This window comes from Budorcas taxicolor, chromosome 7 (assembly GCF_023091745.1).
Source record: "Budorcas taxicolor isolate Tak-1 chromosome 7, Takin1.1, whole genome shotgun sequence".
NCBI lineage: Eukaryota > Metazoa > Chordata > Mammalia > Artiodactyla > Bovidae > Budorcas > Budorcas taxicolor.
In genome coordinates this window covers 9231493-9257028 of record NC_068916.1, presented here as the reverse complement: position 1 = coordinate 9257028, position 25536 = coordinate 9231493, and the positions used below count along the sequence as shown (strand labels likewise).

General features: G+C 46.9%; 1 protein-coding gene across 1 annotated transcript; it reads left to right on the top strand.

The window, feature by feature from the left end:
• Window positions 1–697: 697 nt before the first annotated feature.
• On the top strand, window positions 698–17387 carry LOC128050376 (prostaglandin E2 omega-hydroxylase CYP4F21). The gene is made up of 13 exons (XM_052642616.1): window positions 698–753; window positions 1286–1484; window positions 4356–4500; window positions 7275–7328; window positions 7423–7550; window positions 9333–9454; window positions 10109–10379; window positions 11295–11361; window positions 11541–11670; window positions 16274–16407; window positions 16503–16567; window positions 16755–16837; window positions 17210–17387. Exons 2-13 carry the CDS (start codon window positions 1287–1289, stop codon window positions 17385–17387), a joined length of 1575 nt encoding a protein of 524 aa, XP_052498576.1. The 5' UTR covers window positions 698–753; window position 1286.
• The last annotated feature ends 8149 nt before the right edge of the window (window positions 17388–25536 follow it).

Below are 25536 nucleotides of genomic sequence, written 5' to 3'. Positions count from 1 at the left end.
CGAGTAGGCTTGCTCTAGGTGGACTACTGGCACACACTAACACAAGCACTAGTAGCCATCACTTTGGTTTCATTCCATCTTTTTTGAGGACTCCAGATTCTTCCCATTTTCCTGTGAGATCCCCTTTGGCCCCTCATCTCAAGGTCTCATTCAACATCCCACTGAGGACAGTCTGCACAGCCCACAGTCAGAGCAAGGGCGGGGCAGACCTCCACTCCCAGTTCTGTCCCCCCACCCCCTTGTGTGGACCCCGTTCTCTCTCAGCCCACCCCAGCCTGGCCCCTCACGCCTCCATGTGCCCTCTTCCAATTGGCTCCTTTATCCCTGGACTCAGTCCACTTCAGCCGCTCAGTCGTGTCCAACTCTTTGTGACCCCATGGACTGCAGGACGCCAGGCCTCCCTGTCCTCACCACCTCCCAGACTAAGATAAAGGTAATTTCCACGCAGACTGGTTTCTCTGCTCCTGTTCCTGGAAGCCATGCTTCAACACAGGCCTTGGGCTATGTGGAGGTGGGAGTTGAACTGCTGCCAGGCTTGCGCCCAGGAGGCCAGGGGCCTCAGGGCTCTGAGTTTCCAGGGTCTCTGCCGAGAAATGGTCCATGATGTCTCCCTGGTCCACCTCGGGAAGGGAGCCCGGGAGATGACTTGGGACAAGGCTGACCTTCGGTCTGTCCTGAGGATCCAGTGTCTGTTACACTGAACTGGTTCCCAGGCCTCACTTCATGTTTGGGCAGCGTCCAGGTGGGGAGGAAGTAAGCATGCTGGGCGAATCAGCTGGCTTAGTCTGGAGCCTGGCAGTATTTTCTAGGGGAGGGGCTGGGTAAAGGCTTTGCACAAAAAGGGGAGAGGAAGCTGTGTGAGAGACAACCCGCTCTAGAAAGAAGGTACCAGGCTGAGGGTCAAGGGGCTTGGGGTTTTGACCTGGTGTGGGGAAGGCCACTGCCCATGGCATGGTGGCTCTAGGGAATGAGCTGGCTTGGGAAAGGAGTGGATACCAGTGGGTAACACACACACACACACACACACACACACACACACACAAACTGTCTGTGTGTGTCTGTCTCTTTGTCTCCATCATTCCCTCTTCCTTTGAATTTCTCTGGTCTCCATTCCCTCACCCAGCTCGTGTCTGTCTGTCTCTGAGCCCTTCTCACCCCGTCCCCAGCACTCACCCTGCCCCTCACTCCCTTGCTCCTCTCCCTCTATCCATCTCTGCCTCACAGCTCACCATCACTGCCTCTTCCTTCATCCTCAGGATTCACCCTGCACCCCATCTGACCACAGGATGCTGGAGCTGAGCGTGTCCCGGCTGGGATTCAGGCTGGTGGCAGCCTCCCCGTGGCTGCTGCTGCTGGTGACTGGGGCCTCCTGGCTCCTGGCCCGCATCCTGGCCTGGACCTACACCTTCTACAACAACTGTCGCCTCCTCCAGTGTTTTCCGCAGCCCCCAAAACTGAACTGGTTCTTCGCTCACCTGTACCTGGTGAGTTTCCTGGGAGATCCTGGGAGATCAGGAATGGGGCTCAGGGTTTGGGCTGGGGTCTAGAAGAGCAGACAAGCCAGGGAGGCCTGGGAGGCCCCTCTTCCCTCCCTCCCTCATTCCTCTGCTTTGCCATCGAGACCTTCCCCACATCCTGCCTTTCCAGCCCTAGCCTGCTTTGGGGTCCATTTCCTGCCTGCCTTGCACACATTAGGGCACCTCTGAGGCCGGGCTGCACAGAATCTGGTACCCTGGCCTCTCCAGTCTCCACGGTGGCCTTGAGATCCTCTCAAGGGTGCTGTCCTGGGTCTGCTCTGCATGTGGTCCTTCTCCTTGTGACTTTTCACTCTGGGCTACAGCTTCCCCATCCCCATGCCTCCTCCTTCCAGGATCCCTCCTCTTTTCTAACTCCCCTCCCTCTACCAAGATGTCCCAAGGTGCTCATAGCCCAACCTGGATAAAGTTGGCCAATCACCACCCATTCTAAGAAGCCTTCTTAGACCTCTCTCCTCCACGCCTCCCCACTTTGTGCCTCAGACCTTGACTCTGGCTTGGCCCTGCTCCTGATTAATTAAACAGCTCAACTGTCAAATTGCTTAATAAGCAACTCCCAGTTTGATGATGGTTCTGGGAAGCAGGCTACAGTCCATGGCTGGCTAATATTAGGATGCAAAATAAAGGTGTGATGACCTAAGTGACGAGCATGCCATCACTTCCCTCTGTCAGGGTCAAAGGGATGGGTATCCAGCTCCTCTTATCTAACAGCCTAGCTGAGAGAGGTATCCATCTTTTCTTTCTTGTCTTGGACAAGAGCTACCACTTGGTGGAGGATTTACTGAAATTTTACTGTTTATTGTGGCAAAGTTCAGAAGGCAGGGGCATTACAAATCTTCATGTGAAGATTTCCTGAGATTCTGGGTCTTGAAAGCATCTCAGCGAGTCTTCCCAGGTGGTGCTAGTGGTCAAGAACCCTGCGTGCCAATGCAGGTTAGATGGAAGAAAGGGGGGTTTGATCCCTGGGTTGGGCAGATGCCCTAGAGGAGGGCACAGAAACCCACTTCAGTATTCTTGCCTGGAGAACCCCATGGACAGAGGAGCCGGGCTGCAGTCCATGGGGTCGCCAAGTCGGACACGACTGAAGTGACTTAGCGCACAAGGCACAGTGAGTCTTGGAGGCAGCAGGAACGTTACAAAGTTACTGCATTTCTTCCCTCCCCTCTAAGGGCTTGGGAGTATGGTCTTGGTCATTTTTCCTTCCTGTGGTCCCTCATGCTGTGTGACCTCAGCTGAGTCACTCTCCCTCTCTGGACCAGTGTCACCAAGTGCTTTGCATCCTCAATTTGGTACTTGAGGGAAGGGAGTGAAAGGTTGTTGCTGAACTACGAAAAGACGCTGGGATTCTTGGCCTCCAGAGGAGAAGAATTCAGTCCAGGGCCAGAGAAGAGGGTTGATTGCTCAGAGCTTTTGTGTAATAAAGTTTTATTAACGTATAAAGGAGATAGAGAAACCTTCTGACATAGGCATCAGAAGGGGGCAGAAAGAGTACCCCCTGCTTGTCTTCAGCTGGATGTTATATAGTCACTAGCAGTCTGTTAATGAAAGAAAGGAATGTCTTAAAACTCAGAATGGCACCAGGCCCCTCACCCATAAGATGCAGTTTGGGATAATCTCTGGCACCAGACAATTCATCCTGGGCCATAAAACGACTGACCTGAATCTTGCAGAAGGGCAGATTACCATACAAATAGTTTTGTTTACATAGATTAGGGGAACAATATCTGCATATAACATACTGGTTTGTCAAGTCAGTTCTGAGCCATTAGGTAGAACTGACTTGAAGACACAGTTTGGGGTAAATGCATAGTACATTAACATAGCTTAAGACAAACATTTCCATAAAAAAATGCATTGGTTAACTCAAGGTTTGAGAATAGTTAACTTCAGGTGGAACCAGGTGTCATTACGGCAACACAGTATTTTAAGAGAAACCTTTTAAAATTTGTATAGAGAAGGAAAAAAAAAAAAAATATATATCACTGGTTTGTTTCCTCCTGCCGCTTAAGAGAGATAAAAAATGTCTGACACGAGCCTATTTCCTCCATTTGGAGACCCCTGGCCTTCCTGTCTGTTTCCCTCTGAGGAGCAGGTCACAAAGGTGAATGTGACTTATGTTCACCTGCCAAGAGCCCCTGGGGGTATTTGTCGGGTTTGAATGAGGCGTCCTGAGGGAGAGGATACTTTACCAGCAGGCAACCCAGCCTTCTTTTCTTTTGGATGAAAAAGGTGTCAGCTTCTTCATTTATAGATGGCATAATTGAAAGTTGTGTCCGTAGGTTGCAGAGAAATAGGCAGGATGTACTCTGCATGGAGCCAGTTGGGGGAGGGGGATTCATGGGTCAGAGCTGCTGTCATGAGTGAGGGACAAAATTCACACCTGTCTTTTGGGATCGGCCAGGGATGGAAGGCCCCAGGTGTGCAGATGATTTACTGCAAGGAACTGCAGGCTGTATGGACCAGCCAGAATGGGAGAGGATGTGGGACCAAAACCCAGGGACAAGCACTGAGGCCACCTTGCTACCTACAAACCTCTCCAGTGGGGATCTCTTTCTGTGGCCACCCCTGGGGCTGAGACCATTCCCAGGACAAGAAAAAGGTTGGCTTCTCAAGATAAAGTCACCCTACCTGTGGGCAAAGAGCCTGTCTTCTCCCTGCACTCTGGGGTATCTCCTTGGGACTTGGAGGTGCTTCAGGACCACTCCTTCACACGAGGGAAGGAGCAGGAGGAAGCAGAGATTCCCTCCATCTGGGCGGGATCTGACACCCTGTCCACTGCAGCGGTTTCTTCTCGGCAATGATGTCCTTACATGCTTTCAGGTCCCCCCGACAGAGCAGGGCTTGAGAAAATCAACCCAGCTGGCAGCTAACTACTCCCATGGATATCTGATTTGGTTTGGCCCCATCACTCCCATGATCGTTTTCTGCCACCCTGACATGCTCCGGAGCATCGCCAATGCCTCAGGTACCCATGCAGAGCTTGTGGTGGTGGGTGTCATGACACATTTAATGGATTTTAGCCCCTCCCTGCCAACTTTTTATGTGGCCCCTACAGGACCCTGCTCCCCCTTCCTCTCTTCTCTCTCAGCCACTTCTTCTTTGCTTCATGCATTTATCAAGCTCCATCTCACTGACTCCTGTTTCTTCCCATGGCCGTTTGGCCTCCAACCTTGTACCCTTCTGAAGTTTATCCCCAATCTCAAGGTCTCATATCTGGACAGAGAGATCCTTGACCCGGTATGGTTGGTCAGGAACTGGCCAGCAGAAGATGTGGCAATCCAGAGAAGAAACAAAATTCTCTGCTGGGGTGTTCTGGAAGCCTTCCTGGAAGAAGAGGTGCTGGAACTAGGTCTGGAGCAATGAGAAGAAAATATTCCAAAGCAGAGGGGAGAGTGACTCAGTGGGCATCCATAGTATCCCATGCCCCCTGCCAGGCCAGCCCTCAGTCTCACTCATCTGCAGATCCAGAGCAATGAAGGCTTCTGGCTGGTGCAGGATTGGGGGCTGCTCTTCCTGTGACATCTACCTCTCTGGTGGGCCCATTGCATTTATCCTATTCTGTGGCTCAGCCACTCTAGTTCAGTGTTCTCCTTCTCCAGTCCCCAGGAATCTCCCTAAGGAGACTCCACCCCACCCTGTCTCCCTTCCCTTGCCCTCTGCCCCTCCCATCTGAGACAGATCAGGGGGAATGGGCAACTTCTGATGGAGACCTGGGTTCAGACACCAGAATGCTGAGTGACTCTGGGAAGGGTCCTGGCTCCCTCTGGTTGCTGAAGTCTCTTTCAGCTGTTAGTGGTGGAAATGCCACCCTGTATGGTCTAAGCAAAGAAAGGAAATCAACTGACCAGCTGGATCCAGGTCTTAAACAATGTTGTCAGAAATCTGTTTTCATCATTTAGTGCTCATCTGTGATGGCTTTACTCTCATCCTGGTAAAACTGAATCTCAGACGCTCAAACTCCATGGGAAAGGGAGTTCATTTACGACAGTTCTAGGAAAAGTTGAGGATTCCTTTTAATTTATCTGATTTGGGTCATAGGACCAATTCCTACAAACCTAAGATTCTGAGCATCCAGTCTTGGCACCATAGGGTCCACTGAGCTATTGTTTTGGGGCTCAGAGCAGTTGGATAATTAAGAATTCAGGCCATGGATTAAAGAGTCTTGGGCTGGTGTCTCAGGTTTACTGTCAGGGAGAATGTGTGCAAGGGACTCCATCATTGAGAGCCTCAGTTTCCTTATCTGCAATATGGGGACGAAAGAGAAGTCAGGTGAACACGGTGTTTGGGATCCAAGTAGGAAAAGAACCTCTCTATCCCTGTACCAGAGGGACCACAAAGATTGTATATGACCAATGTGGGGAGGGAGCCCAGGAGAAAACTCAGGACAGACAAGCAGCTGCCGGAGTTGACTCATGGGCTCAGGTGTGGATCTCTGCCCTGCAAATCCTTGCCTCTTGCTGCCGAGAAGAGTGTGAATTGGGTCCTTTCTGTTCCTCTCCGGATTCAGAGCTGGGAGGAAGGTCTCCTGTACACACAGGGCCTGGCCAGCACCTATGGGGATGTGTGCTGCTTGTGGGGCGCGGGAGGCTGGCATGTGGTCACCTGCGTCTTCCACCCCACCGCTGCAGGTAGACGTACTCTTGGCCATGGCTTGCCTGCTGCCACATCCTCCGTGCTGGGTGCAGACACAGCGGGCTGTGGTAGAGATGCCTCTGCCTCTTTCTTACCTGCCCTCTCACCTGCCTACTTCTAGTCACGTCTACTCACACCTAGGGCATATCTGTGTGCTGTCTGCTGTAGGCTATGTGTGGTCAGCTTTATGTTTCTACCTGGTTTCTGATTACAGCTGGTACATGTTTTACCTGGTGACACGTGGTATATGATTAAACCTGGGCTCAGATAGACATGGTCTCAGTCACATCTGGAGTTGCTTTAGCTGTGGCCAAGGACATCTGAGGCATTTTGGGGTTTGTCTTTTTCTTGCCTGAGATGCTGTTAGTGATTATCTGGTTCTCCTGCTTGTCACGTCTGGGTCACGTTTCAGGTTTGTTTGAGGTCTGAGACTCAGGGTCGTTTTCAGACATGCTAGTGACCTTATGTGATCTTGTTTGATGCCTGTCTTAGGGTATGTCTGAGTCATGTCTGGGGCCCAACCGGGGACACACCTGGTTCAGGTCTGTGACATCAGTGTATGTAAGCCCTGTGTGAGACTCATGCTGGGAAAATTCAGGCCAAGTTAGACTGTCTTCAGGTCCATGTGTCCTATCAGGCTGTGTCATCCATGTTGGGGCCATGTCAGGACATGTTAACACATGGGGCCATGTCACATATCTCAGGAGAGGTCAGAGTGCAGGGGCAGATGTGGTGTTCTAGGTCCCCATAAAGATGTTTTGTAGAGTGCTGGGCTATGCCTGCGTCTTCATAACATGTTGGACCATGTAGGAGCCATGTCAGGGAATGTTGGGGCATGTTGCATCTTGTTGGAGTGTTTCTGAACACCTGAGAGTTGTGTCTATGGGCTCTGCCTTTGCTCTCCTCTGTCCTGCAGCCTGGTCTGGTCTCCCCACTCCCCGCCTGTCACCTCTCCACCTGGCTTCTGGCTTCCAGTTCTCTTGGCCCCATTCCTGCTATGCAGGGCTCAGAGCAGGAATGCAGACTCCTGGCTGGGATCCTCTATTCCACACAAAATTTCCTCCTTTCCCCATCTCCCTGGCCCCTGATGGTCCTCCTTCATGTCAGCTGCTGTCGCACCCAAGAACATGGATTTCTACAAATTTCTGAAGCCCTGGCTGGGTGAGTAACTGTGAGCGAAGGGGATTGGGGACAACCCTGGGGACCCAGAGGAAAGTTCTGCCTTTTGCCCACTCCCCGTGGCTATCTCTGCTAGGGGATGGGCTCCTGCTGAGTGCTGGTGACAAGTGGAGCAGGCACCGTCGCTTGCTGACACCCGCCTTCCACTTCAACATCCTGAAGCCCTATATGAAGATTTTCACCAAGGGCACAGACATCATGCATGTGAGTCTCTTGAACCCAGGGTCCCATCTGGACTATTGGGGATAACGGGGACTCAGAGACACCTTGTCTGGAACCTGGCTCTTGTGGGTGGCTTTAAGGCCATGGGCTCTTCCTTTCTGAACCATGGTTTCCACAGTTGAATAATAAGGATTATGTGATCCCTGCTTTGTAGGGTGGCCAAGATGACCTAATGGAATCATGTCTCTGGCACATAACAGAGGCTCAGAAGGTGTTAGTTTCTACATTTTCCTCAAAGAGGCCTTGGAATCTTGAGACATGTTTGGTAAAAATGATGAATATTTTGTAGTAGTTATTCTAGAGTAACAAGTCACTTAAAAACAGTAAGTGCTTGGTATTGAGAAGTCTGTGAGTCAGCTGGCTGGTTCTTCTGGATGTAGATTGGGTCACTAGTGTATCTGTGATCAGATAGGGAGTTTTGCTGATCTAGGGTCATTCTTGTCACATATTTTGGGCTTGGCTGATTGCAGGCTGATCTCAAATGGCCTTACTCCCGGCAAAGGACTTCCTTTCATGTGATTTTCTCTCTTTAGAATGCATCTCAGGTTTGTTCACATGGCAGAAGCAGGGTTCCAACAGCCTGACAGGAAGCTGCAATGCTGCTTGGGAGCTTGGTTTAGGACCATCTACTCATCATTTCCACCAGAGTCTATTGGGCAAAGCAGAGCTTCCCCTGGTGGTTCAGTGGTAAAGAATTTGCCAGCAATGTAGGAGACACGGGTTTGATCCCTGGGTTGGGAACATCCCCTGGAGGAGGGAATGGAAACCCATTCCAGTATTCTTGCTGGGAGAATCCCATGGACAGAGGAGTCTAGCAGGCTGTGATCCATGAGTTCTCTAAGAGCCGGACAGGACTGACCAACTAAGCATAGCACACATTGGCGAAAGTAGATTCAAGGCCAGCTCAGAATCAAAGCAGGCTCCACCTACTAATAGAAGTTACTGAAAAAGCACATTGCAAAGGGTTTGGATATATATACACGGGGAAGGTCAGGAGTTTGTGACTTGGCTGTGTGTTTTCCATACTTGCAAGCTGACAAGGGAGCTTGTTTTGTTGATTCTGTCAGAAGACATGAGAGTCCTGGGTCACTGAGAAAGGATAGTTTTTTACTCTTGGCATAGCAGATGGCACCTTCTTCTCACTGGTTTGCATTCTTCCTCCAAGTCAACAAATCCCATGTGGATGGCAAATGTGGACTTTGACTGATACCGACTCAAGTAGTATGTTTTATTATTGGGTGGAAGAACACTAGATTTAGGGTGTCTGTGACTTTTAGAACTAGAAGCACGCCTGATGTTTTCCCAGGAGGAGACTTTACCTCACTCTTAAAGGTTGTTTGCTGCAAACACAGCTCTGAGAAATAGTCCAGATAAAGAACATCATGGACTACCAATTTTTTGGCATACCCAGCAAGATTACGCAAAAGTATTCAGGGCCCATGGAGAACTACCTCTCTAAACATAGGGACAGTTTATTCATCAGTTTCCATCAGTGAAGGTGATGAAAGCTAAAATTTGCTTAGCACTTAGCTTTATGCAGTAAGTTGACCAAGGATACAGAGAGCGGGTGGGTGAGCCAAGATTTAAAACCAGGTCTCCTGACTCCCAGTCATGAGAACTTCATGTCCTAGCAGTAACAGCTTCCACTCCTACTCAAGCCTGATACTCTCTGGAGATGGTTTCCTGGGGCCAAGAGGCAGGGTCTGGGGGAGTCCACTCAGGTGGTTGGGAATGGGCCTTAACACTGTCTCCTTCTCTGTCCAGACCAAGTGGGAGCGCCTGGTCACCCAAGGCCATACCCGTCTGGACATGTTTGAACACCTCAGCCTCCTGACCCTGGACAGTCTGCAGAAATGTGTCTTCAGTTTTGATAGCAATTGCCAGGAGTGAGTCTCAGCTAAGAGCCTGGGAACATGAGTCATAGACCCAAGGTAGTAGACCGAGGAGGGCCTTCCTGAAGGAGGTGGCCCAGAGCAGGACAACCCAGGACAGGAAATGGAAAGAGAAGGGGCTATCCGTTCAGGTCGGTAGACCTGTTTGATAAAGAACAGAAGGCTAGAATGAGAAAAGTATGTGCAATAGTGAGGAGAGACGTTGGAAATAAGGTTGAAGAAGTGGGCAGGTAATATCTTAAGGACATTCTGAAGCCAGGCAAAGCGAATCTGACTCAAAAGAATCCAACTGTCATATAGACATTGGATGTAAGAAGACTAGGTAAGGGGCTGGGCCACTGACTAGCTGGGAGAGGATAAGGTATGAGCTGGGTGGACGGTTCTGGAAAGGAGACAGGAGCAGTGAGAGAGACAGGAGAGAAACATGATATCTAAGCTGTGCTCCAGGTGCCTGGGGAATGGAGTCCCCTCATGGAGATGGGATGTGGGTTGAGACGAGTCTGAAGAGTCACATCTTCTGGCTCATCCCCACACTGTATCTGGGAGCCATTTGTTCTTGGAGCCTCAATTCCTGAAGGGAGGTAGCCCCTGGCTTCTGGGCTTCAGGTGTTTCAAGTTGTTTCCTCCCTTCAGGCTCTCATCCAGTAGGAAGCCCAGTAAATATATCACCGCCATCTTGGAGCTCAGTGAGCTTGTGGCAAAGCGGAACAGGCAGATCTTCCTGCACACGGACTTCCTATACTTCCTCACCCTGGATGGGCGGCGCTTCTGCAGGGCTTGCCGCCTGGTGCACGACTTCACCGATGCCGTCATCCAGGAGCGGCGCCGCACCCTCCCCAAGGAGAATGTTGATGACTTCCTTAAGGCCAAGGCGAAGACCAAGACTTTGGACTTCATTGATGTGCTTCTGCTGACCAAGGTGGGTTCCTCTGGGACCTGAGTTCAAGAGGTAGAAGGGACTTTGACCTGATCAAAGAATTTGAATGGGATGCAGAGGATCCTGGGGAGCCGTGGAAGGGGCTTGTGGAACGGAGGGATGGGTCAGGGATAAGTTTTAGAGATGACCATGTGGAATATTGCCTGTGGGGGACTGCTAAGTCTGCAACTGTGAGGGGCCTGAGATTTCACTCAAATGGGAAACTAAGAAGTCAGTGTACCACAGAGATAGACTGTGCACATATATATGTGTATGTACAGTATACATACAGAATCCTGGATCAGAGCAGCCCATTTATTACTCATGGCAAAAACAGTAACCAGAGTAGAACTGTAGCTCTGCTACCCCATTCCTAAATTCCTTTGATGGCTCAAGTATGCTATTACCTGTACATGGCAATCATACTTGCATCACAGTAAAAGTACATACCTCCAGATTTTTAAATTTGGAACTTATACAAGACAGCTGATACATTTTCCCCTTTCTCCCTATGGGGAGAGGGAGAGAGAGACACACAGAGGGAGAGAGATTATTCTGGAGCTTAAACAAATTATTTTTGGTAAGAAGGCAAAGTCTAAAGGTTTTATATTTTTATAACCCAGGTTGTAACCCAGGTTGCCAGGAACTTTTTTTTTTTCAGGAATCCCTCATTATTTTGAAATATAAAAATAATTATGGGTGACTGATTATTTTTTCACCAGGGACAACATAGGAGACAAAGAGGTCAAGAAGGAGGTCTCTGGGGTGGGGCCTCTGGTGACAGAGTGCACAGGTGGTTTAAAATCTCAGGGTGGGCTTGGGTCTCTGGATGGATAATGGGGCTTCAGAGATTGTCTCAGTTTAGCCTCAGAAACCCTCTGAGCTAGAGCAATTCTAGGGATCTTGCTTTCTCTCCAGGACGAAGATGGGAAGAGATTGTCAGACGAAGACATCCGGGCTGAAGCTGACACCTTTATGTTTGAGGGTGAGGCACCAGTGTGAGAAAATGTAGGGATAGGGTGTCTCTAAACCCAGGAACCAGCCCAGTGGACCCTGGACCACCCCATCCCTCTCCATCCTCCTCATGGGCTTTACCATGGGGGTGTTGTCCACCCTGTGGTGCTGAAGCAGTCCAGAGACACAAGTCTTTCTGGATGCCCCCAGGCCATGATACTACAGCCAGTGGCCTCTCCTGGATTCTGTACAACCTTGCAAAGCACCCAGAATATCAGGAGCGCTGCCGGCAGGAGGTGCAAGAGCTCCTGAGGGACCGTGAGTCTAAAGAGATTGAATGGTGAGTGCAAGTCTTCATGGCCTTTTTCTGAGCCCTTTTCATTGCCTCTGCTCCCTGGCTGGGGAAGAGAGAAATTTTTTGTGTGCATTCTGTCACTTAGTGGAAATAGGAACAGAACACAGAGGCAGGATCTCATACCCAGCGTGTGTGTGTGTGTGTGTGTGTGTGTGTGCGCGTGCATGCGCACACGCTGAGTTGCTTCAGTTGTGTCCGACTCTGTGTGACCGTATGGACTACAGCCCCGCCAGGCCCCTCTGTCCACAGGATTCTCCAGGCAAGAATACTGGCGTGGATTGCCATGCTCTCCTTCAGGGGATCCTCCTAACCCAGGGAATGAATCTGCATCTCTTACGTCTCCTGCACTGGCAGGCAGGTTCTTTACTGCTAGTGCCACCTGGGAAGCCCACTCAGCATGGATAGGAGGACAAAATTTGCTGGCTTTTGGCAGAGAAAGCTGGATTTCTGAGATAATTAACAACAATATGTGAGGACAGATGATGCCACTTAGCACAAATTCAGTAAGTGAACTTCGCCTCCACTCCCTGACTGTTTTCTCTGAAATTACATGTTTTCAAACATCTTCACGTCCTGAGTATTTGCTAATCTCCTGCCCCTTAATTCCTCATATTGTTGAGTCTAGGGTTCACTAGGATCACCTACATATTAAAGACATCCAACTCCTTTCTTGGAACATCTGCAGCTTCATCCATCTAATCCCTACTTAGGAAACACTGCCATACTGCCTCTCTGTCCCCAATTCTATGCCATCTCCAATTCTTCCCAGCCCCATTCCGTATGCTGGAGACTCAGGAAGGACCAGACCCAGTCTTTGCTTTTAAGGAGCTCCTAACCTGCTGTAGAAATAGTCCCAGGTCAGGACACTCCCAGTGTACATGGGGAGGGCTGGGATTTGGAACAAGAGGGGCCAAGTTGAGGGTGGAAAGAAGTGCCTCGGCAGAGACTCTGAGATATAATCAGTAGATTTTTGGGTGCATTTGAGGTACGTTTAGGTCAAGAAGACAGCTGGGAGAAAATGAAGAACTTGGGGGAAGGGATGAGAAAGGGAGAGTGAGAGAGAGAAAGGAAGGAGGGAGGGAGGAATTTGACTTGAATATATAATTGACCTGTGGAAAGAGATTACCTCATAATATTAATACATAGTATCCCAGAGTGTGAAGTGGATATCCATTTTTGGATATTCAGGGAATCTTTAGGCTTTTAATTGAGTCTAAAATTTTAGCAAAAAGATTGTATTCACATGTTGTTAACGTAACCTTAGATACTCTTGTTGCTATGGTAAACCATATATTCTATCTGGATTGAGAAATAATAGAAGTTTAATTGAAAAATATGCATTCACATTTCTTGGTAAGTTTAATTCAGGTATTTTATATCATCACCATCATTTTTTCTCTTATTATTTTTCTAACTGCTATTTCTAATAGAAAAACTGATAATTTATGAATATAAATTTCTTGCCCAGTGAACATAGGAAATGCTAAATATTGAGTCTCATATCCATAAGAAAAACAAAGATTGTTTCCTAAAATCTCAGGAACAACTGGGAAGCTACGTGTAAAAAAGTTAATTCATCCTGCTTCTCATGTCTTATAAGAAAGTAACATCCACATGAATCAAAAGATTTAAAAAATGATGACCTCTTAAAGGCTCTAGAAGAAACCATGGGAGGTTATAGCTCCAGAGTAGGGAAGACTCTATTTTTGAGACTAATCCTAAGAGACATACAAGAAAAGATTGATATACTATTTCATGAAATAGATAAAGAGCGGTGTGTATGGTATTCAGTATGATAGTACTTAATTTTTTAATGTGAAAAATACCTTTGGAAGGATACATAATCACTAGACAAACTATAAGAAAGGGAGAGGAGTGCTATTGGTCCATAGATTTGGTGTTTTGTAGTTTTCCAATTTTGAGCTAGTTAACTGTATTTCAGTTCAGTTCAGTTCAGTCACTCAGTCATATCCGACTCTTTGTGACCCCATGGACTGCAGCACACCAGGCTTCCATGTCCATCACCAACTCCTGGAGTTTACTGAAACTCATGTCCATTGAGTCAGTGATGCCATCCAAACATCTCATCCTCTGTCGTCCCCTTTACCTCCTGCCTTCAATCTTTCCCAGCATCAGGGTCTTTTCAAATAAGTCAGTTCTTCGCATCAGGTGGCCAAAGTATTGGAGTTTCAGCTTTAGCATCAGTCCTTCCAATGAATATTCAGGACTGATTTCCTTTAGGATGGACTGGTTGGATCTCCCTGCAGTCCAAGGGACTCTCAAGAGTCTTCTCCAACACCACAGTTCAAAAGCATCAATTTTTCGGTGCTCAGCTTTCTTTGTGGTCCAACTCTCACATCCATACATAACTACTGGAAAAAACAGCTTTGACTAGATGGACCTTTTTGGCAAAGTAATGTCTCTGCTTTTTAATATAGTGTCTAGATTGGTCATAGTTTTTCTTCCAAGGAGTAAGAGTCTTTTAATTTCATGGCTGCAGTCACCATCTGCAGTGATTTTGGAGCCCAAGAAAATAAAGTCTCACTGGTTGCCCTATCTATTTGCCATGAAGTGGTGGGACCGAATACCTTAGTTTTCTGAATATTGAGTTTTAAGCCAACTTTTTCACTTTCCTCTTTCACTTTCATCAAGAGGCTCTTTAGTTCTTTGCCTTGGCTTCCCTGGTGGCTCAGAGGATAACTGTATTTAATTATTTTTAATTGGAGGATAATTGCTTTACAATGTTGTTTTGGTTTCTGCCATACAGCAACACGAACTGGTCATAACTACAGACACACACACACACACACACACACGCACACACACACACACGCACACACACCCTCCCTCTTGAGCCTGCTTCCTATCAGCTCCTTATCCCACCACTCTAGGTCATCACAGAGTGCTAGGCTGGGCTCCTCATGTTATATAGTAGATTCCCTCTAGCTACTGTGTGGATCACAATAAACTGTGGAAAATTCTGAAAGAGATGGGAATACCAGACCACCTAACCTGCCTCTTGAGAAATCTGTATGCAGGTCAGGAAGCAACAGTTAGAACTGGGCATGGATCAACAGACTGGTTCCAAATAGGAAAAGGAGTACGTCAAGGCTGTATATTGTCACCCTGCTTATTTAACTTATATGCAGAGTACATCATGAGAAACGCTGGAATGGAAGAAACACAAGCTGGAATCAAGACTGCTGGGAGAAATATCAATCACCTCAGATATGCAGATGACACTACCCTTATGGCAGAAAGTGAAGAGGAGCTAAAAAGCCTCTTGATGAAAGTGAAAGAGGAGAGTGAAAATGTTGGCTTAAAGCTCAATATTCAGAAAACGAAGATCATGGCATCTGGTCCCATCACTTCATGGGAAATAGATGGGGAAACAGTAGAAACAGTGTCAGACTTTATTTTGGGGGGGCTCCAAAATCACTACAGGTGGTGACTGCAGCCATGAAATTAAAAGACGCTTACTCCTTGGAAGGAAAGTTATGACCAACCTAGATAGTAAATTCAAAAGCAGAGACATTACTTTGCTGACTAAGGTCCATCTAGTCAAGGCTATGTTTTTTCCTGTGGTCATGTATGGATGTGAGAGTTGGACTGTGAAGAAGGCTGAGCGCCGAAGAATTGATGCTTTTGAACTGTGGTGTTGGAGAAGACTCTTGAGAGTCCCTTGGACTGCAAGGAGATCCAACCACTCCATTCTGAAGGAGATCAACCCTGGGATTTCTTTGGAAAGAATGATGCTAAAGCTGAAGCTCCAGTACTTTGGACACCTCATGCGAAGAGTTGACTCATTGGAAAAGACTCTGATACTGGGAGGTGTTGGGGGCAGGAGGAGAAGGGGACGACCCAGGATGAGATGGCTAGATGGCATCATGGACTCGATGAACATGAGTCTGAGTGAACTCCGGGAGATGGTGATGGACAGGCAGGCCTGGCGTGCTGTGATTCATGGGGTCGCAAGAGTCGGACACGACTGAATGACTGAACTGAACTGAAGTGTATACTTGTCAGTGCTACTTTCTAAATTCTACTGGATCTTATCTGCAATGCTTATAAAAACTTTTCCAGTGAATTCTCTTTCACTGTCTGCCAAAATGATGCATTTACTCCACATTTCAAATGACATTACCCTCCTTTTTTTCTCCTGTTTAATTGCATTAGCTAGTATCTCTAGTCCTGTAATAAATAAGATAAACATTCAATCTGTTTCCTGCTCATTTACCTTTTGATTTTGCAATCTTGCCATAAAGAATGTTCCACATTCATACAAATTTGTAAATATTTCTATGGTTCACTTTTTGTTGATTTCAGAAAAGCTAAAAATATCTGACTAAATTTTGTCTAGTACTTCTGTGATATTGCTTTTCTTTCTCTCTTTTTAAAAACCATTTTATTGAGGTATGATGATCACAGGAAAACTGTATGTATTTATGTATATGACTTCATGAGTTTGGAGATATTTGATCTGTCTGTGATTTTGTTCTAGGCAGAGAGGATCTTATGGGGCACCAGGAGGGCTGGGGGTGGTGCCTCTCCTTTTTCACCCCAGATAATTGTCATGGGGTTTCCTTAGGGACGACCTGGCCCAGTTGCCCTTCCTGACCATGTGCATCAAGGAGAGTCTGCGGTTGCATCCCCCAGTCACGATCATCTCTCGCTGCTGTACCCAGGACATTGTTCTCCCAAATGGCCGGGTCATCCCCAAAGGTGACCATAATGATTAGGGGAGGAGGTTCCTGGTAGGAAGAGGGGCCCATCAGGCAGGTTGGAGCTAGTTCTGATTGGTCCCTCCTCTTCCACAGGTGTTATCTGCATCATTGATATTTTCGGGACCCACCACAACCCATCTGTGTGGCCAGACCCTGAGGTGATGCCTCTGCCACGCCATACTTCCATCATTCCTGTCCATTCCCTTTGGGGGACCCAAAGGCGACTACAGAATTCTGATTGGCAAATCAAACATCACCTCCTTCCCATTATACACATATTTGCCTCTCCAAGGATGGACGTCCTGGGAGATACCACCCAGTAACCCTGTCTTGTCTTGCCCCCAGGTCTATGACCCCTTCCGCTTTGACCAAGAAAACATCAAAGGGAGGTCACCTCTGGCTTTTATTCCCTTCTCAGCAGGTCCCAGGTGGGGGCATTGGGCATTTGAGGTGAGGATGGAGTAGTGGGGGCTGGGTTCTGGGGCTGAGATTCCAAGCGTGACTGTGGGGGCAGGAAAGGGGCAAAACTGAAGATGGTCAGAGTTCTGGCACTCCTTCTCTCCCATCCTGGGAGTGGTAGTGGGCGCAAAGCGGGGTCTGCAGTATGCTGAGAGCAGGGTTCCTTTGTCTGCTGGTCTACATTCTAGACTGAGGTCTGCGCTAGGCTCAGGGGATATATGCAAGTCCACGAAGGGGATCCCAGGCATGGTTAGGTTTCTCTAACTCTGCCAGTCAGATTTCAGGCACTGTGGGTCCGAGATGAGGGTTCCGTGTAGTCAGAGCCCCGACTCCTTCCACAGGAACTGCATTGGACAGACGTTTGCCATGACTGAGATGAAGGTGGTCCTCGCTCTCACCCTGCTGCGCTTCCGTTTTCTGCCAGACAAGGAGGAGCCACGCAGGAAGCGGGAGCTGATTCTGCGCGCGGAGGGTGGACTTTGGCTGCAGGTGGAGCCGCTGAGCGCAAGCCCTCAGTGACCGAATGAGCCACTACCACCCTGCCTGGGACTCTCTATCGTCAAAAGGGCCCAGAGCTCCCCCTGCTGGCTCTCGATGAGACTCATGCAAACGTGACGACAGCATTTTATTCCTGGGAGTCTGCAACGGCCTCACCCCAGTTCCGTTCACGTGTTCACGTTTGCCTGAGTCTCACCGAGAACCAACAGGGGGCGCTCTGGGCGCTTTTGAAGGTACAGCGAGTGGGCGTGGTTGATTGGAGGCGGGACCAGTTGCCATGCGCCCAATATTACCGCTTTAGCTGAATCCCAGGGACGCGGGAGCCTGGTGGGCTGCCGTCTATGGGATCGCACAGAGTTGGACACGACTGAAGCGACTTAGCAGCAGCAGCAGCTGACTACCAGACTGGCACTGTGGTAGAGAATCTGCCTGCCAATGCTGGAGATGCAAGAGATGCGGGTTGGATCCCTGGGTGGGGAGTATCCCCTGGAGAAGGAAATGGCAACCCACTCCAGTATTCTGGACTGTAAAATTTCATGGACAGAGGAACCTGGCAGGTTACAGTTCATGGGGTCACCCTGAGCACACATGGATATATGCACGGCTGACTACAGGACCCTATGCTGATAACTTGATTTTCCCAGAACCCAAACATGGGCAGTAGGAAGCCACATGATGTGTCTGAGCAGAAGAGGGACCAGGGTTAAGGGTGGACTTAAGAGGTGGCGAGTGTTCTTCAATATATGTTGGAGTCTGGGAGGAATCCAATATATATGAATACATCAAATCTGTGGTTGCTCCAGATCTCCAATGAACAAGGAAGAAATAAAACAAAGACATGCGTGCTAAAATTCTAGGCTCCCCAGGTAGTCTTTCTAAATTAAATAGCTGGGAAGTGGTTTTCAGACTTCCTGTCAGCACCCCCACTCATGTACCACCACTCCCACCCCACCCCACCCCCGCCCCCGCCCCACGTCTTCCATGTTCAGAGCCTTCAGCATTATGCATCAGAGTGGTGCATTTGTAACAAATGATTAACTTACATTGACACAACATTAATCACCCAAAGTCCATAGTTTGCATTAGAGTTCACTTTTGGTGTCCATTCTATGGATTTTGGCAAACAGATAATGGCATGTATCCGTTATTATAGTACCACACAGAATATTTCATTGCCTTCAAACCCTCCCAGTGGTCGGCCGATTTCATCTATACCTCCCCCCAACTCCTGGCAACCAGAAATCTTTTTACTGTCTCCATAGTTTTGCCTTTTCCAGAATGTCAAATAGTTGAAATCACATGATATGTAACCTTTTCAGGTTAGCTTCTAGCATTTAGTAATATGCATTTAAATTTCCTCTATGTGTTTTCACGGCTTGATAGCTCATTTCTTTTTAGTGTTGAATAATACTCCATTGTCTGGATGTACCATGGGTTATCTATCTATTCATCTACTCCAATTTCTTTTTAATCAGGTTCATATGTTACTAAACACAAATAAATATTTAAATGAAACAATATCAAATACAAAAAAATGAGAAAAAGGAAACCAAATAAAAACAAACCCTAAGAACACCCAGAAAGGTAGTAAATCTAAATTATTATTTCCTCGTGAAACAAAAACTTATGTGTAACTAACAGAGTGTAATAGTAGAATGTCTAACATTTCCACCATTCTTTGGGACAGAGAGAAGTGGGATGTTGATTCATCCAATAAAAGCCTGGTCAATAGGAAAAATAGCCCTTCTTTCAATGATCATCTTTATTTGGAAGTCTGATAGCTGTCTCAGATTTGTTATGTTCAAACTAGATTCTTGAATTTTCACCCCCAGACCTCTGGGGAATCCTTTAATGATTCCAAAAGTGGTTTTGTTGACTCTGTTTCCAGACATGTGCATTTTAAAGCTATTTTTTTGTGTGTGTGATTTAATTTTAGTGCAATTCAGTGAAACACATAGACAATAGATGGTTTTGGGATTCATTAAATGGTTTGAGGGCTAAATACATGATTAATTTCTTGTAAATATTCCATGTGTGCTGGAGAGTGAGTTGCTTTTCTCTTGGGTATACATTTCTCTCTCTACTTACTAGCTCAAACTTTTAAGTTGTGTTTAGATAATTTATTCTTTAGTCTAAGTCTTGTTTTCTTGATTTGTCCAATTTTAAGAGGATTGGGATAAAAGCTCCAAGTGCTGGTGTTGATGTAGTTATGGATTTTCATTTACTGATTTATCTATATTGGGTTTGCATCTATTCACAATCTGTTTGGACCCTTTAAAAATGTATAACTTTGTTTGTAACATAAGATGACTTTCCTTTAATTTTTATCAGATGTAAATATTGAGATTGCTACCCTGAGGTTACTTTTTAAATATTTGTTGGCTATATCTTTTCCATAAAAAATGAAGTGACATTCACATAAGTTAACAATTTTAAAGTAAACAATTCTGTGGCATTTCGTACGTTTGCAATTTTGAAGAGCTGTCACCTCTATCTACTTCCAGAACGTTTTCATCACTCTGGAGGGAAATCCTGTGCCTAATAAGCAGTTACTTCCCTGTTCCCTCTTTTCTAAAACTTTCTGTATTTTTATACTTTAAGTGAGTGTTTTGTATACACCATCCTGTGAGACATTTCTTTCTTATTTAATCAAATCCATGAACTCTTTCTTTTAAATAGTGACTTTAACCCAATTGCATTCTCTCATGTATGAGTAGTTAGTTTTACATGAGGAGTTAAATTGCTGTCTACTTTTCATTTGCAAATATTTTCCCCCGTTCAGTAGGTTGTCTTTTTATTTTGCTGGTAGGTTTCTTTTGCTGTGCAAAATTTTAAGTTCAATATTTTTTACCTATTGTGATTAAAATTTTAAATTTATCCCATTCACATATTTTTTTGGGTAGATCACAGGGAAGCTGGGGTCCATTGGACAGCCTTGGGGGGCACTTCATGTGATCTATCAGCTGAAGCCAGAGCAGGAACTGACAGGCATGACATTTTCTCTAAACAAGCAACCAGGTGTGAACAGGATCAGAATGCTGGGATATTCTGGAGGCAGGGTAGCAGGGTGGTGAGAACTCAGACTCTGAGGTCAGGCAGAGCTGGTTCAGATCCTGGCTCTGTTCCTTACAAGATGAATATCCTTCACTGAGACTCAGCTCCATCATTTGTACAAAGGGAGTTTTAATTGCATTCATTTTGAAGCAGTTAATGAGATGACCCAAGGACATGTTGAGCTCAGGGACTGGTAAATAGTAAATTATTAGTGAATAGCAACGACATTCTTATTCATATTTTCATGGTCACCTCCAGGAGGAGGGGCATCAGGTGTATGGGTTTTGGGCTTGGGGAAGTGGCTGAAAGGGGTGATGAGAGAGGATGAGAGGAGGAAAGGAGAACTTCTAGAAACAGAGGAAGCAAATATTATTACAAGAGCCACCCACAGAGCTGAATCCAGGCCAGGCACTGGCTGAAGTGCCTTCCCATCCTCTGAGGCTGACCTGACGCCCTCCTCCCTTTTACCCCATGTTAGCCACTGTCAGTGCAGCTGAGTTCATTGGAGGAGCTCCTGGCATCCTGAGAAGGGGACTGTAGGGCCAGATGATAAGGCTTGAAAGGGTTGGTCTTAGGGGAAGGAGTAGTAGGGGCTGGGCAAATTTCCCAGTCTTTGGGGATCATATATACAGGCTGGAAGGAAGGGGCAGACCATGGACCTGAGTGGAGGTCCTAGGTTCAGAGCATCCTGGAGCGGGGCTGGGGGCTGAGGATTGCACATATGGTCCCTCTTTCCTCATCTCCCTTCACTTTCTAGTCTTCAAGATGCTGACATAATACAGAATGAGCTGAACAACAAAAGTGAACAAAAGGAGTCAGTGGGCACATTCTCAGGGCTCTGAGGCCACCCCTGTGGGGCCCTGAAAGTACTTCCCTTGGGTCTCCTGGTGACCCAGGGTCTGGCCTATGTGAGCACAACTTAGGCTTCATTATGACCCAGGTGTTCTGGGAAGTGGAGACTTGGTGTGATTCCAAAAGAGTCATCTGTGTGGGTAAGCAGTAACAGGGGCCCTCAAGAACCAGTGAAGGTATGGAGCTGGACTCCCAGGTGGATTCTGGAGGAAGAGTTCAACTCTTTCTGGGGTTGGGAGCTGGGCAGTCCATGAAGTCCAGCCTCTCTGCATCCCTGACAGTGTTTGCCCCCATACAAGGAGATCTCCCTCTCCCCCGCATGACTGATTCCTTTCCAGAACAGTATCAGAAGGTAGTTCTGTTGCTCTTTATTCTTGGTGAGATGGGTAGGCCTTTGGGGATGGGTGATCAGAAGGAAACAGGCCCATAGTCTATGGTCTACAGACGTGGGTCTAGCGTAGAGAAGTAGTCAGGATGGATGGGTTGCTTCCGGGCCAGTAGGATTTTAGAAGGAAACTGTCTTCCCCCTCTCATCCTGGACGATTTTTAGGGTGGGGGGAAGAACCAAGAAGGGGTCCAAAGATCTGGAGCATATCACTTTGCTGCCCCCAATCTTGCAGTTCATAGACTGTGTATACCAGATGCAGGATAAACTGAAGCAACTGGACATCAAATGGGAGTGCTGATGGGGTGATAGCATTTCTCCCCAACATATCAACCTTTCCTGGTTCTTGACCAGCTTTTCTTCATGAATCTGTTAGTCTTAGAAGAACTGACAGGTGCTGAAGGCAAATGAGACATGGTCTGAGGAGAAACATTTCAACAAATGGAGTATGTGTGGGCAGGCAACAGTAAGGAGTTAGGGCACAGGGCTGGATAATGGTGAATAAAGGTTGAATTTTTTTCTCAGCATACTTAACTATACCAGTTCCTGTAGCATGTTAGTTCATGATGGTCATTTTCACTAACACCTTTGTTATAGATACAAAATTTGAGGCACATTGCATTGCATTATGCTACCTTCTGATAATGTCCATCTCTGGAATGGACAGATGGAAAGCTAGTATGCTCCCTGTTGCAAAATGTCAAGGATGCACGAGGTAGGTTATATTCACATCGTTTGCTTGGTTGAAGGCTCAAATCAGTGGCCAGTACAGCCACCAGTTCCAGCAGAGCTGAGCTATTTCCCATCCTCGAGGATCCTCCTGAGAGTCCTGTCCCAAGGACTTGCTTGAGTATGGTGTCTTCTGATATAACTTTTCTATAGGCAAAGACTTCTGGGTCAAAGCTGAGGATCCCTGTGCTGGTCACTGTCTGTCCATTATCAACAACCAAGCAGAATAGGTAGGAAGAGCGGGAGAAGGAATTTGGGAATCTTTCCAAATCATGGCAATGTCATATCCTTGTCCCCTGCGTAATCCAGTGCAAATCTTTTATTCATAATACACACTCACGGTGTTGAAATGAAGAGTTGGTCACAATTCATTCCTGCTCTGTTTCGGGGCAATTATTCATCATGGCTCCTCTGTCTGGAATGCTCTTTCTTCTTTATCTACATGGAGGACTCCTATGCCTACTTCACAACCCAGAACAGACACCCTCAATGTTCTTCCCCAACTCTGTTTCCATCACATTGCACAAATCTGGAAAATGTTGCCATATTATGGGGGCATCACCCTACAAGTGAGGGCTATTCTAGGATAAGAGCTGAATCTAACGCACTTTTCAGTCCATGGTTCCTGGAAGCTGACTGGACACACAGCAGATCTCCATATTTGTCAGGAGATTCCAAGTGAGTACCAAAATCATGTCGACTGGGTAGAATCTGACCTTCTCACCCCATCATCAGTACCCTTTAGTTACTGCTAACTAAAGAGTATACTAACAGTATTACTCATCAGTACTCTTAGTTACCACTTATCTGGTGCTCAGCTAAGCACCACGGTGTGCTCTTATTCTTTCATTGAATCTGAGAGGCAGCTGCCTTTGTTGTCTCTGTTTTACAGATGAGTGGCCTGTGCATCATAGGTGACCGTAATTTGACTGACCGCACAGGCCATACTATTGGATATGGAAGTATATTGAGACCTTTTTGCCTGCTTACTGACATTCTGTCTTGCACAGTGTCACCTGTCTTTGGGACCCCCTTTGTCTTACTTTGGAGAAGGCAATGGCACCCCACTCCAGTACTCTTGCCTGGAAAATCCCATGGACGGAGGAGCCTGGTGGGCTACAGTCCATGGGGTCGCTAAGAGTCGGACATGACTGAGCAACTTCACTTCACTTTGTCTTACTTACTTAGCTGAGCCACCTATGGCTCAATGGGCCCACCTTCACCTATGGTTCCACATACTTTTTGACTGAATCTGCCTTCTCCCTAGGCAGAATTTTTTCAATCCAAATAAAAGATGAGTAATATTGGATTGGTCTCAAGAAAACAGTACTCAAAATGCATCTACAAGTGATGAGATGAATCAGCCCTCATCTTCACATTAGTCTCTATTTGTGGATTCCAAGCTCCTCTACCCCAGGTAGCACACACCCCTGAAACTTGGGACAGCCTTTCCAATATATGCTTTCTCAGATACCTCAAGGATCTGACTTTGGCATCAACCAAACTGTTCCCTAATCTCCTGTTGTCTTGCGAGTCTCCAGTGTATGTTTGTATCTAAGTTATGGCTTGTCGTTGTTGTTCAGTCCTGTCTGACTCTCCGTGACCCCGTGAACTCATGGATTAAATAACAAGAAAGAAATGAAAAAAATTTAATCACAGGAAGCCATAGCACCTTGAATATATTAAAGAGAATTGTGCTCATTCTGAAGAGAAACAGACAATGTGTCATTTGCCAAGCTTAGTAAATTTCAGTGAAGTGAAATTCACTCAGTCATGTCTGACTCTTTTGTGACCCCATGTACTATACAATACATGGAATTCTCCAGGCCAAAATACTGGAGTGGGTAGCGATTCCCTTTTTCAGGGGGTCTTCCCAACCCAGGGATCAAACCCAGGTCTCCCACATTGCAGGCAGATTCTTTACCAGCTGAGCTACTGGGGAATCTGGAAATATCTGGAGGCTTTAGCATCCCACAGACAACCCTGGAAGAGCTACGACTGGAGGATTCCTTCCTACCTCCTCATCATGTCTTTCAACAACCCTCAGATCCAGGTCCTCACCTATCTCTGAACATTTCTGGTTTCCACTCACTTTACCAAAACTTTGCTTTAATTTACATTTCTGTCACTGACAACTGAAACAGTTCCCACTAAATCAGGAAGGAAGGGGACTTTCCTGGCAGTCCAGTGGTTAAGACTTTGCCTTCTGATGCAGGGGTGTGGGTTTAATCCCTGGTCAGGGAGCTAAAATCCCACATGCCTCATGGCCAAAATGCCAAAACCATAAAACAATATTGTAGACTTCCCTGGTGGCTCAGCGGTAAAGAATCCAGCTGCCAGTACAGGAGACATAGATTCGATCCCTGGTCTGCGAAGATCCCACATACTGCAGAGCAACTAAGCCAGTGAGCCACAACTACTGAACCTGTGCTCTAAAACCCAGGAGCTGAAACTACTGAGCCCACACCTTGCGCTACTGAAGCCCATGGGCCTAGAGCCCGTGCTCTGCAACAAGACAAGTCACCACAGTGCAAACCCCTGAACCGCAACTAGAGAGTAGTCCCTACTCTCCGCAACTAGAGAAAACCCACACAGCAACGAAGACCTAGTGCAGTCAAAAATAACTAATTAAATAAAATTTTAAAAATCTCAAAAAATATTGTAATGAATTCAATATTGTAAGATACCATACCATAACAAATTCAATAAAGATTTAATGAATGTCCATATCAAAAAAAAATCTTTTTTAAAAATCATGAAAGGAATTTGAGAGTGTCATACATCCAATGTGGATGTCTTCTCACTCATATGGTGCGCCCAGTCTCTGCTGAAGCCTCTCTGCCTTCCTAGGTGGGGCATTTCCCCTTTGGATGCCTTTAGTCAGGAGAAAATCCATCTCATGGAGCATTCGCGTCTCCGATAGTCACTTATACAGGTGTGTAGTGCAGCAATCTCATAATCATAGGAGGTATTCAGTTCAATGTCTAGAATGCACTATTTTAAAATCACTGCATGCTTTTTATTTCCTTTAAGACATTAATAGGGCTTCCCTGGTGGCTCAGACGGTAAAGCGTCTGCCTACAGTGCGGGAGACCTGGGTTAAATCCCTGGGTTGGGAAGATCCCCTGGAGAAGGAAATGGCAACCCACT